The 13,640-nt window shown below is 43.2% G+C and overlaps 1 protein-coding gene and 1 long non-coding RNA gene across 2 annotated transcripts; both read left to right on the forward strand.

Moving 5' to 3' along the window:
- The first annotated feature begins 266 nt into the window (after positions 1 to 266).
- On the forward strand, positions 267 to 1,807 carry LOC139775804 (uncharacterized). Its single transcript, XR_011718940.1, has 3 exons — positions 267 to 677; positions 1,060 to 1,173; positions 1,246 to 1,807. It is a non-coding gene; the product is annotated as an uncharacterized lncRNA (long non-coding RNA).
- Positions 1,808 to 7,682: 5,875 nt separating this feature from the next.
- LOC139775796 (uncharacterized) lies at positions 7,683 to 10,978 on the forward strand. The gene has a single exon (XM_071712071.1). The coding sequence runs from the start codon at positions 7,684 to 7,686 to the stop codon at positions 9,073 to 9,075; it is 1,392 nt and encodes a 463-aa protein (XP_071568172.1). The 5' UTR covers position 7,683; the 3' UTR covers positions 9,076 to 10,978.
- Positions 10,979 to 13,640: the final 2,662 nt, after the last annotated feature.

Raw genomic sequence — 13,640 nt, forward strand, 5'->3', positions numbered from 1 at the left:
ATGCTTGTATTATTTTTTTTATTGTAGAATATCTTTCTTTTCTTCGCTTTTGAAGATTCAGCTTCAGATTCTGTTGTAAGATACCTTGACGGTTTCGTTTGAATTCGCTTAGGTCTGGCGATATTCTTATTTTTGTTGTACATTGTTGTACCTGCAATATGTAATATATATATACATTATATAATTACATATAATCATATATATTTATATATAATTATACACTGCTCAAATAATTAGGGAATAACTTTTTGTCAGTAAATTTTGGCCCATTTTTAAACTGTAATTACTCAGCGAATAATTAACGTAAAAAAAAGTTTAAAAAAAGGTTTTACAGGGAAAACTCTCTACTATAAGGTGCTTTTGTTCAATTTTCACTCAGGTTAATACTCAAAGGCATGGTCAGCTTTGAATAAGGACGTATTTGAGATATCCAAATCTTGAAATTTGCAGTCTTCCACCGCCTAACGAAAAAATTGGCAAACATAATAATTAATACCATCTCAAAGTACGGACTTTGCCCTTTCAAATTAAAAAAACTTTGTCCTACGCCGATTATTTAGCGAGATATCGCAATTTAAAGTAACCCCTGTTTTTTTATGATTTCAGCATGATACCACCGGCATTTGCATAACCTGATGTGCCACGGGGAGGTTGCTCGGTCGGATTTTGCACATCATGTATGTATGTGTATGTGTATGTGTATGGAGTGTACATGTGTATGTGTGTACATGTGTATGTGTGTACATGTAGAGGTTTTTTTTAGTAAGAAGTGTTGTCACTCTTCGCCGTATTACCTCGCGCAATCTTGATCTCATATTGATGTATTTTTTTTTACAGTAGATTGAGAAATTTTATTCAAAATTTGACGTAGTGCACCTTTAATCTGATGTAAAAAAATGCATCAATATAAGATCAAGATTGCGCGATACGCGTTGTAGTGTATAAGAGTGTAAGTATTGTACATGGAGAGTGTAGAATATACATATAGATGGGCACGCCCACGAGAGAGTGACACGGTAATCGAGAGTATAAGATTATTATTCTCCTGACCCCTTACAGGGAAGCCTGGCTGCTACAATTGGCGACGAGGTGAAAGACGAATCGAATCGATAGTAATTAGCAAACCCATTAAGGGCGCAATAGAGGCTAGGCTAGAAAGCAAAGCAGGAAACGGTAAGTTATAACTTAAAACGTGTTCAGCTATCTATAAAAAAGGAAAACACGAAACCGCTGGTCATTTTGTAGGGCTTTTGCGAATACGAATAAAGGCCACGCATTGATAATAACAAAATGACTGGGTTTGAGTAATGGAAACTAAGTCTGTGCATCGCAGTAAATACCATAGGGCCATGCAGTATAAATCTGTAAGGCGCAATGACGCCAAAGGGCCACGCAGTATAAATCTGTAATCGGTATTAGGGCCACGCAGTATAAATCTGTAAAGCGCACTGACGCCAAAGGGCCACGCAGTATAAATCTGTAATCGGTATTAGGGCCACGCAGTATAAAGCTGTAAAGCGCAATGACGCTAAAGGGCCATGCAATATAAATCTGTAGTTAACATTAGAGCTACGACGGGAAATTTGTTTAGTAGCAAATACTACGTGGTTATGCAATAAAATATAAGAAAGAACGGTAGTAAACCTAACCTATCAGATGGTCATTCCATTTTAAGAGTTCCGCTCGAGCCGTCGTGCGAGTCGGACGTGTGCGCTTGGGTCCCCCCCTACTCAGTTTGATTCTCGAGTTTAACGTGGGTGTAGCTATATCGGTTTGCGTGGGGTCGTTCCGCTTGTCCTTTTTTTCGGGAGGGTTTGTTTCTTGCTAATTATTGCTCCCCTCTCGGAGGGGGAGCGGATTGAATAGGCGAGTGACCGGCGATGGAGATATCGAGCCCCGTGTCCACGCAGTTAGCACGTGCCTGCCCTCGTGCCTCGGACGATGAGACGAAATGCAGCAAAAAAATGAAAACGAGTGTCACAGAAAAGGAATTTGACAGTATTGCAAAGATCATAATGAGCAATAAAGAGCCGGTTTCGGATCGCTCTGTGGTTAAAAATCGTCATAGCCTCTCTTCGAAACAGCAGAGGGATAAAGATCTGTCTAAGAGACGACAGGTTCCCACTGATACAGACGACCTTTTACAGGAGGATAGTATGGAGGTGGACGTAGATAATACGGAAAAATCCGCTGATGGCTTGGGCCGCGAGCTTTTTATAAATAAAGCGTCCCCGCCAGCTAGTCATTCGTATGTAGGTAATTGTAATAAGACGCACATTGAGAGCACGACCATGACACCGGGCGATCACGTGAACACAATAGACGGGCTGAGTGATACCAACGTGGGACTAACGGATCCGCCTTTTGACAAGGAATCATACTCTGTTTATGATTCTACTTTACAGAAATGTATTTCAAATAATAATGTTGACGCGCATCGCTATGCGAGATTTGACGACGACCATACAGGTAAAGCCAAAATTATACTTTGCCTTCCCCCCGATCAATCCACTACTAGAAAGGGTACAAATAGAATTAAAATTTGGATGATCCTTACGGAACATCAAATCTGCCCGTCCTCACTAGATATGATTAATCATTTCTCTGCAGAGGCCGAATTTGAGGACTCTATTGACGCCAACCGGGCGCTTGACATTATCGATAAGATGCATGTACCTAAAGTAAGAGCCCATGTGGAACAGCGCTCGATTATTTGTAAAGGAGTTATTTCAGACTGGCCTTCTACGATCCCTAGCCTGTGGACGGTGATCCAGAATAAGTCAAATATCTTGAAGCTGGAGAGGATGTACCGTCGGAAATGGGATCCTGTAAATCAGAAATCTTCATTGGCTGCCACCGACAACATCATTATCACATTCAAATCAAACAAGATCCGGGACTTATCAATCTTTAAGAATGGCGTTGGATTAAGAGTAAGACCATATGTGCCTCAAACTAGACGGTGCTTTAATTGCTTTATATTCGGTCACACTAAGATAGCATGCAAGAGTGAAACTCGATGTATAGTTTGCGGAGATAAATCACATGGGCAATGTGAAAGGTCTGTATGCTGCTATAATTGTGGTGGTCAGCATAAATCGACTTTCAGGGGTTGCCCTGTGCACGAAAAAAACAAAAATATAAATATAGTTATGGCCTATAATAATATCCCTTTCCATAGAGCGCTGCGGATTGTCGAGGGGGAGACCCCGGCTCCGGCGAAACCATATGATAGACTTGTGAACCCGGTGGCGTGGCCTGAGTTACCGGTCCCTTCGGCGGCTTCGTCTGTGGGGGATGGCGGTCGAGAGATGCCGCGGCGTGGCACGAGAGTGATGCATGACCGGGGTCGAGTGACCCGCCCGAGGACGAGAGATCCTACGCCGTCCGTCGGTATTGGAGATTATTTTGGCCAATTTAATACTCGTGCTGAGGATATCACTAGGGACAGGAGAGACTTGGCCTTGGCCTCGGCGCGGAATGGCCCTTCGTGGGCACAGATTGTGCGACGGGACTCGGGAGATGCCCGTGTGGTCTCTTCCCGGGGCCCCGCGGGGGACGTTTTGGACAACGTGCTGCAGTTGCTGCAGAGATTTCCGGAGGCCCGGGATTATTTGATCGACGCACTCGCGCACGCTAATTCGCGTGCGCCGCGGGTTGGTCCGCTTCGGAACCATGGGGTTGTGGAGGACACTATAGCAAGAGGTGAATTACACAGAGATGAGGAAACAGAGCCTGAGACGGTCGGCCCTTTAAGGCCTGACCCCCTCCCATCGACATAATTCCAACTTCTACTTTGGAATTGCCGGGGTTACCGCAGCTGCAAGGAGGAATTGTCTGAGCACGTTTTGGAGTACGACATTGTCGTTTTGACGGAGACTAGATGCTCTGGCTTAAATCGGGTTTCCTTTTCGAATTACAGAACAGTGAGTAGCAAGAACAGACTTGGCAGCGGAGGGGTGTCTGTGTCCCTTCGTAAGCACCTAGAATTTGATGTTATTCCCCTCCCGGGTGCTCTCCCGGTGGGTTATGATGTTGTATGTGTGAAGACTAAAAACCTTACTCGCAATTTCAATATTATTGCTATCTACAGGCACCCTAGCGAGCCTATGGCCAGACGGGATCTGTGGCCTATTTTCGATGCTGTTAGCGGAAGTGACTTGGATACCGTCTTTCTTGGAGACTTTAACGCCCACAACGTTCTGTGGAACTGCCCGACCACTGACGGTAAGGGTGATCTATTGCATGATCTTATGGATGACGAAGGCTTCCTGTGTGTGAATATTGACACGTGCTCCCGGAGTGGCGCCAGGGGTCAGAGAGATTCGAATTTGGATTTGCTATTTGGTACGGACCGTATTGCTGGTGAAATTTCATATCGCCAGCTGGATGACACATGGGATAGTGATCATTATCCGATTTCTTTCTTCTTTGACAATCACCCTATGATTTATAGGAAAGTTACGAATAGACTGTCGACCAAGAGGACGGATTGGGCTCGCTTCAGTGAGCTAGTTGAGAGGGAAGTTATGACCACCCTCTTCCCGTGTCGGAAATTTTTTGGGGAGGACTTCGAAAAATATTACACCCAGTTTATCGACATTATCAAGAATGCGGTTGCGGTTGCCTCTGGTAGGCGAGGGGGAGCCCCCCCCACTCTAGAGGATCCAAATAAAAGAAAGCGATCGCACAAATGGTGGGATGCCGAGTGCGATGAGGTCATTCAGGATAGGAGAGCTACCTTGGCTGCTTTCAAGAAATCTAAGAGTCTCCATGACTGGTTAGCCTATAAGAAATCTTCTGCTATTGCGAGACGTACTCTTAAACTTAAGAAGAAGGCCAGCTTTGAGAAATTTTGCGCAGACATCAACAGATTCACCAGTCTCTCCTATGTTTGGAAAACAATGCGCATCATGAAGAATGCTAGGAAGAACTTGGAGTGGAATGCCTGGCCCACGAAGAACAGAGAGGACGTAATTAGGTCTTCAATCGACAGCTTGGCCCCTCCCTTTGTGGGCGTGGAGCCTGCCACTGAGTTTGGAGAGGGCTGCGGAGACGACGAGTTGGAGATGCCTTTCTCTCGTGCGGAGTTTGACAGGGCTGTTGATATGATTAGGAGGGACTCTGCCCCTGGTCTCGACGGCATGGAATATAAAATGATCAGGGTCCTCCCTGAGGCCGCGAGGGTGTGTTTCTTGGAAATTTTTAACATCGTATGGTCTACTGGTATGCTTCCCCGTGACTGGCTGGATTACCAGGTGATTTTCATCGACAAGATCGGTCGTGAGAAGGTACGCCCGATCTCTCTGTCTTCCTGTATTGGAAAGCTGATGGAGAGAATGATCAACGAGAGATTGATATGGTGGGCCGAGCGGGAGGAGAGGTTTAGTCCATCTCAGAGCGGTTTTCGCAGAGGGAGATCCTGCGCGGATAATCTGGTCAGGATTGTTGCGGACATCAGGGCTGCCATGTGTGTGGGCGAGTATACGCTTGCTGCGTTCCTCGATGTCTCGTCGGCGTACGACTGTGTTGATTATCGAATCATGCTGGACAAGTTGATCGCACTTGGTTGCCCTCCCGGTATAGTGAGATTCATTGGTAACTGGCTATACCGCAGAAAGGTACGATTTATCATTAACACCCGCGAGTTTGTGGATCGATACGTTTTCAGAGGGCTCCCGCAGGGTGCTGTCTTGAGCCCGGCTTTGTATTCCCTATTCACGCAGGGTCTCTGTGCTGACCTCCCGGAGGGGGTTGAGGCAGTGGAATTCGCTGATGACATCGGGTTATACATACGTGGGCCCAACCGCGAGCGTAATCGACTTCTTCTTCAGCGAGCGGTGAATATCATTGCTGAGCGGCTTCGCGGGATGGGCTTGGAACTTGAACCTAAAAAGACTGTTCTCGTGGAGTTCTCCAGGAGCGGATATATAGACAGACGGTTGGGTATCCGCATCGGCGACTGCGAGGTCTTCAATTGCGGAGCGGCCAAATTTCTGGGCATATGGTTGGATAATAGACTGAGATTCGACCGCCAAGTACAGGAGCTAAGAGGCAAAGTAAACCGTGCCAACTCAATTATTAGATATTTGTGTAGGGTGTCCAAGGGCATGGAGGTGAACACTGCCCTAATGTTATATAAGAGCCTAGTAAGATCCATTACGGACTATGGAAATTTTGTCTTTTTTCCCAGAGATTCTCCGTTACAGCTCAAACTGGAGAGAGCCCAGTATATGGGCATTCGTACGGCGCTAGGATACAGGAACTCCACTCCTAATAACGTGATTGTGGCTGAGGCCAAGGTCAGACATTTGAGGGACCGGGCGGTGCTGTTGGGCACGAACTTTGTAAATAAAGCCATTGCTTATAATCGTAATGGATTGTGTGCCAAATTGCAGGGTCTGCTGGAGGGGGAGAATTTTGTTCGTTACAGGCAACCTACCTATAAACCCTCTCTGTTGTCGGAGATTTGGAGGAGGGCTAGTCGGTATAGGCAGCACATTGGGCCGACAAGAAAATTTGAAGTCTTTCAGGGCTCCTTTGGGGCGCACACTTTTAAACCTACTGTTGATCTATCTATTGGCGCAGAAAGAAAAAGTGAGAAGTTCTCGGATCAGACTCTCATCCGTAAAGTCATTGAGTGTTATAATTTGAATCCGGATCCCGAAATTATTTATACTGATGGTTCGTTTAGTGACTCGTCAAGATCTACGGGAACGGGGATTGTGATCTGTGACCAGGACGTGGCCTATAAGATGAGCCTTCCCCGACTTTGCTCTTCATTTACTGCTGAGGCTTTTGCTGTCTGTGCTGCTCTTCAACTGATGTGGGCCCAACGTGACAGGAGGAATAATGAGATTATCATTCTGTCAGATTGTCAATCGGTCGTCAAGTCAATAAATAATAATCACCTCAACGTGCATAAAAATAAGTATATAACGGAAGCTAGAATACTTATTTACAATTTGGAAAGGCATTGTGGTAAGAGAGTTTTACTCGTTTGGATCCCGGCTCATGTGGGAATTGTGGGTAACGAGATGGCCGACGGGCTGGCCAAGGAGGCGGCTGAGGAGGGGGCCGACCCCTCCATTTTGGTTCCGGTGGGGGATCTGTTGTTGGGCGCGAGGAGGGAGACGTGGGACGCTACTCAATTGTCGATCATCCGTGACTCGTTGCACAAGGGCACCTTCTATTTTGATCTGTTCTATGACCGTTTGGCTATGAAACCATGGTTTAGTAAAGTTAATGCGGAAAGATACTTTGTCACTCTGATCAATAGGTTGAGAGCCAACCATTATAATCTCGGCTCATCTCTCAAGAGGAAAGGATATATTGACAGCGACAGATGTGAATGTGGTTATGAATGTGAGGATATACATCATGTGCTGCTGAGATGTCATAAGTATGACGATCGGAGAGTCAAAATGGATATGGAATTGAGAGCTGCAGGCTATACGGAGGAAATCGATATTTACCGCCTTATTCAATCTAAAAACTGGGACGTTTTGTACATTATTTTTAATTTCTGAAAGTATACGGGCAAAGTGATATAGTGCTTTCGTCGAGTATTAGGTTTAGACTTTCTGTGCCAATTGCCTTCGGGCACAAGGCACCTACTAGTCCTCAGCCGAGGACGCCACGAAAAAACCCCCCATTCTATTTTAAAATTACAGACACGGAGGAATGGCGTCAATCCTAGTCTTGGAAAATTTTGACTGCACAGGGGATCCAAATTCGGTCGGCGTCCTCTGGGAAAAATGGAAACGAGCATTTGAATTGTTCCTTCAAGCATCGAACATCAGCGATCCTACAAAGCAAAGAGCTACGCTTTTACACTGTGGAGGATTGGCTCTACAGGAAATATATTATAATCTACCGGGGATTAACACCGAAACGGTCCCAGACAAGACAACAGATGTGTACAAGAACACTATCTTAAAATTAGATGAATATTTCCTTCCGCGGAGTAGCAGGGTTTTCGAAAGACACGTGTTTAGGCTTATAAAGCAGGAACCGCAGGAAAAATTTGACAAATTTATTTTAAGACTGAGGAATCAAGCAGCAAAATGCGATTTTAAAAATTTAGAAGAGCACCTAATAGATCAGATAGCAGAAAAGTGCACCCTATCAGAGTTAAGAAAGAAAATCCTAACAGCAGGAGATTCTTTTTCTCTAGAAGATATTATCAAAGAAGCAAACACCCTCGAAACGGTAAATAGGCAACTCGAAGAGTTTACAGGTAAAGCTACACTAACGGAAGTTAACAAACTAGAGGCAAAGAAGATACAAAAAAGTATTTGCTCTCGATGCGGAAGTGGAAAACATACATCCGAGGATAAAAAATGCCCAGCTCGGAATAGAAAATGTATTAAGTGTGGATATGTAGGGCATTTCAGAGAACACTGTAGGACGGTGAGGAAAAGGAAATGGCAGCAGAGGGACTCAGAAAACAAGGATCCAAAATCAAAAAGAAGGAAAGATGACAAAAGTGAGAAGGACAGAAGTGAAGAGGTCGATTACGTTTTTCACATCGACGACGATACAATGATTGACTGCATTATCGGAGGAGTTCACACAGAGATGTTAATCGACTCGGGCAGCAAATGTAATCTCCTTACGGCTAGTACATGGGAGGAACTGAAGAAAAGAAAGATCGTGGTGTCAAATCAAGAGAAAAGTCCTAAACAAGTCTTCATGGCTTATGGAAGTACGAAACCTCTAAGCGTTCGTGGATCATTCCAAGCGGACATTGCAATAGGACGGAAGAAAACACAGGCCACATTTTACGTGATACAAGGAGGCACGAAAAATCTATTGGGGAAAAACACCACAATTACACTAGGAGTTTTACATCTGGGAACACGAGTAAATGCCATCGAAACGTTTCCTAAATTCAAAGATATCTCTGTAGATATTCCCATCGATAAAAGTGTCAAACCAGTAGCGCAACCGTATAGGAGAATTCCGATTCCACTGGAGGAAAAGGTAAACAAGAAGATTGAAGAACTCATCAACCAAGACATAATTGAAAAAGTAGAAGGCCCGAGTGGATATCTCCAATGGTACCAATCTTAAAAGAGAACGGCGAGATTAGGATCTGCATCGACATGAGAAGAGCAAACGAGGCTATCATTAGAGAAAACCATCCGTTACCCACAATGGATCAAATATCACCACGCTTTAGGAAGGCCAAATACTTCTCAAAGTTAGATGTGAAAAATGCTTTCCATCAAGTGGAGATCACACCACAATCGAGACATATTACTACCTTCATTACAAGCAAAGGATTATATCGACACAAGCGCCTAATGTTTGGGATATCGTGTGCACCAGAAATATTCCAGAAAACTATGGAAACAATTCTTCTCACATGTGAGGGCACAGTAAACTTTATTGATGATATAGTGATATTTGGAAGAAATGAAGAAGAGCATGACAAAAGGCTGGCTTACGTTTGGACATTTTTGAGCAAAACAATGTATTGCTGAACCAGGACGAGTGCCTGTACAAAACTACGAGGATACAATTTTTAGGCCACGACTTATCAGCACAAGGAATGCGGCCTTTAGCAAAATATATTGATGTAATACGGCAATTCAGACGTCCCAACACAATTGAAGAGATACAAAGTTTTTTAGGCCTTCTAAATTTCGTAGGTAAATGGATTCCAAATCTAGCAACAACAACAGAACCTTTGAGGAAGATATTACGTTTAAAATTGAGCAGACAAGCTGATATCACACGTTATTGGAATTCGGAACAAGACGCTGCTTTTAATAAACTGAAGGAAGCATTAAGCGAGATAAAAACCTTAGGATATTACGATCCAAAAGATGAGACCACTGTAATAGCTGACGCTAGTCCTGTCGGACTCGGAGCAATTCTTATACAAAATGACTTCAAGGGGCCTGCAAGAATAATCGCGTATGGAAACAAAAGTTTAACCGACTGCGAGAAGAGATATTGTCAGACGGAAAAAGAAGCTTTGGCGCTAGTATGGGCAGTGGAGCATTTTGCAATATACCTCTATGGGAAGGATAACTTTAAACTCATCAGTGACCACAAACCTCTGGAAGTTATATTTGGTCTGAAATCGAAACCTTATGCCAGAATAGAGCGATGGGTGTTAAGACTACAGGCATTTAATTACAAGGTAGTGTATCGGCCAGGGAAAACGAATATAGCAGATCCTCTTTCACGATTGTGTAGGAACACTTATACAGAACTGTTTGATAATGGAAGCTATATTAATCTGATAATTGAAAATTTCTGCCCAGTAGCAATACGCCTAACAGATAAAAGGAAACAAACTTACTCCAAATTTTAATCCAACACCGCATACCATTATTGGGAAAAAAGGAAACGAATACAAAGTAAGGAATGATGAGACTGGACAAGAATACAGGAGAAATGTCGTACATCTCAAGAAAATCGAAGGGGAATGGAAGATATATAAGGAAATTGATAAAGAGAATAATGCAAAATCCACAGAAGAAGAAGAAGACGTAATTTAAGAAGTTGGAGACTGGAGACAAGCAAAGAAGAAATAAAGACATAATATAAATGGTTAATTTAGGAATAAGAATATTTAATCAAAGTAATACAAGTATAGGAGTCATCTTAGAATGGATTTAAATTGAAATGTAGAGACTTTTATTTTAGATACCATATTGTTTAGTTTTCTTTTAAAGCTAAGTAAGTTATTTTATTAGAGATGTTATTTGGATGCAAGGTTTAAATATCCTTTATGCACCTTCAGCAGAGCATTAGTTTATAAGTCATTTGCGTATAGTTAATACAATCGCCAAAGAAGTATCTTTTAGCGCAATAAACGCTGTTAACATTCAAATTACTTTATTCTCAAATTAAAATAAGAAAGGGATTATAGTGTATAAGAGTGTAAGTATTGTACATGGAGAGTGTAGAATATACATATAGATGGGCACGCCCACGAGAGAGAGAGAGAGTGACACGGTAATCGAGAGTATAAGATTATTATTCTCCTGACCCCTTACAGGGAAGCCTGGCTGCTACACGCGTGATATGGCGAAAAAATGACAACACTTCTTACTAAAAAAAACCGCTACATGTACACACATACACATGTACACTCCATATACACATACATACATGATGTGCAAAATTTGACTGAGCAACATGCCCGTGGTGCACATCAGGTTACGCAAATGCCGGCGGTATCGTGCTAAAATCGTATAAAACAGGGGTTACTTTAAATTGCGATATCTCGCTAAATAATCGGCGTAGAACAAAGTTTTTTTCATTTAAAAGGGCAAAGTCCGTACTTTGAGATGTTATCAATGATTATGTTCGCCAATTTTTTTGTTAGGCGGTGGAAGACTGCAATTTCAAGATTTTGAATATCCCAGATAGCCAAGCATTCCTTGGCATAAAAAGGAAATAGTGTTTAGCATAAGTTTCCCTTCAGTTGTCATCATATTGCTGTCACCGGACAACAGTAATTTCGTTTAGAGCAACTTAAAAGCATTATGCAGACAACGATTACATTACGCAAACAAGCGGAAAGCTCGTAGCATACTTATTGCCATAAAAGTTGCCACAATCTGTTGGCAACCGTTTTGGTGGCAATAAAAGTCGGCAAACCAATAGGCAAAATCGGAAGCCGCTTTCCTCAATATTGAAGGTAACTTAGGGTGCTGTCACATGGCAGTCAGAAATTCGGAAAACGGAATCTCGGAAAAGTAACGGAGAGGGGGTCAACCAATCAGAGTCAGCTCGATTGGTGCGATTTTTCAAGGGCCGGGCTCCCCATGGAACGACTTTTACGGAAAACTAAAAGTATTTACCGCTTCAGCCCAGAGTTGTGTCGGCAGGTTCTTCGCAGTCAACATGGTTCGAGCGCTTTCGACGATCGTGCGCATCTCTCTTTCTTCACGTCCGTTTTGTTCATGTATGTATGGAGCGGATGTTTCCAATGTAATACCTCGTGAAGCCATGTAATCAGACATCTTTTTGTTTCTAAACTCAGTCCCATTGTCGGATCTCACTGTCTTTATTCTGCAACCAAATCTGTTAAAGACCAATTGTTCGAATTCTTTGAATTTCTCAAACGTATCATCCTTATGACGTAGAAAATATACTTGACGGAAGCTTGAACAGTCGTCTTTCAAGAGAAGAAAATATTTAGATCCGCCGATAGATGCTTATGACATTGGGCCGCAGAGATCGGCATGTATAAACTCACCTACCTCGGTTTTCCTAGTGCGTTCCTTTGGTTTGAAGGGCAATCGATGCTGTTTCCCGAATTGACAGCTCTCGCAGAAAAAATTGTTGAGGTGTGATAGCGAGACTCCATTCACGAATCCTTTATTTACCATTTCACACAATGCTCGGCAATTGATATGGCCCAAGCGTCGATGCCATGTCTCAAGACTATTAAGCGAGGTTGAGTTTACCTCTGTACCTTCAGTTACCTTAAACATCATTCTAAATAGATTGTTTTCCTGTTTCATACCATAAGCCATCAGTATATCATTTCGATAAACTCTTACGTCGTTGGCTTCTAATTTTAAAACGCAACCTTTCGCTGTACATACCCCGGTTGAAAAAAGATTCTTACGTAATGACGGAATGTAAAGAACGTCTTCTAATTTACCATTAAGCCATTCGTTATTGACTAATCTTTTGATCAAAATGGTTCCGCGACCTCTTACTTCGCAAGTTGAATCGTCTCCTAAGCTAACGGTTTCTCGATAGGATTCATTTAAATCAATAAACCATTCGCGACGAAAACTCATGTGCTTTGAGGCACCGCTATCTAAAAGCTACACATCTTTTACATCAGAATTTAAAATTCGTGTTGAGCAATTAGATTCTAAAGTTAAAAACGCTTCTAAATTCGCGGAATTATCGCCATCCGTTTTTCGTTTCGCTTTCTCGTTATCTTTATTATTTTTCAAATCATCGCGTTTCTTAAAACAATTTCGAGCTATATGACCTTTCTTACTACAATAATGGCAAGTAAAATTTTTGAATTTCTTACTTTTACCAAACGCCTTTTCGTTACCTCGATGTTTTCGCGACGCATTTTCTCGGGAGAATGTGTTTCCGTCCTGTACCTTAATTGTCGCTAACGCGTTAGTGGTTTCATCCATGGCGGTGAGTCGATTCTCTTCTTTTATTAGTCGTTCGATGAGGGTATCTTTCCTCTGCAACCCGATTTCCTTCGGTCTCGCCGGCCGAAGGGGCGCGGCTGCAAATTAACCGTCTAATGACCAGACGATAGCTCGAGGAGGACAACAGTGTCAAATCTCTTACCGTAACTTCCGTATCCGGGATCTTTATCGATACCTTTTGGTTGGGCGCCAGGTGCGATTATAGACGCGCACCACGTCTCGACAATGTTCGTTCTTACGACCTCGGCGCGAGCTCAGGGCGCAGTTCCGTGATACGAGGGTGACGGTGGAGAGGGGACGTAACGCAATCAACACACAAAATAAATTGCAATAATGAACAGTAAATATATTTCACAACGAAACAGGCAAATCATATCGGGAATCTCAGGCCAGATATCGCCCGGATGGCAGGTAACGATGCGGCAGTCGAGCCGGCGGTCGAAGCACGCACGGGGCGCGTGGTATCCACGCCCGCGAGACTCTTCT

This window comes from Temnothorax nylanderi, unplaced genomic scaffold (genome assembly GCF_030848795.1).
Source record: "Temnothorax nylanderi isolate EJ_2023f unplaced genomic scaffold, tnyl_v1.0 TNYL_tig0105_pilon, whole genome shotgun sequence".
NCBI lineage: Eukaryota > Metazoa > Arthropoda > Insecta > Hymenoptera > Formicidae > Temnothorax > Temnothorax nylanderi.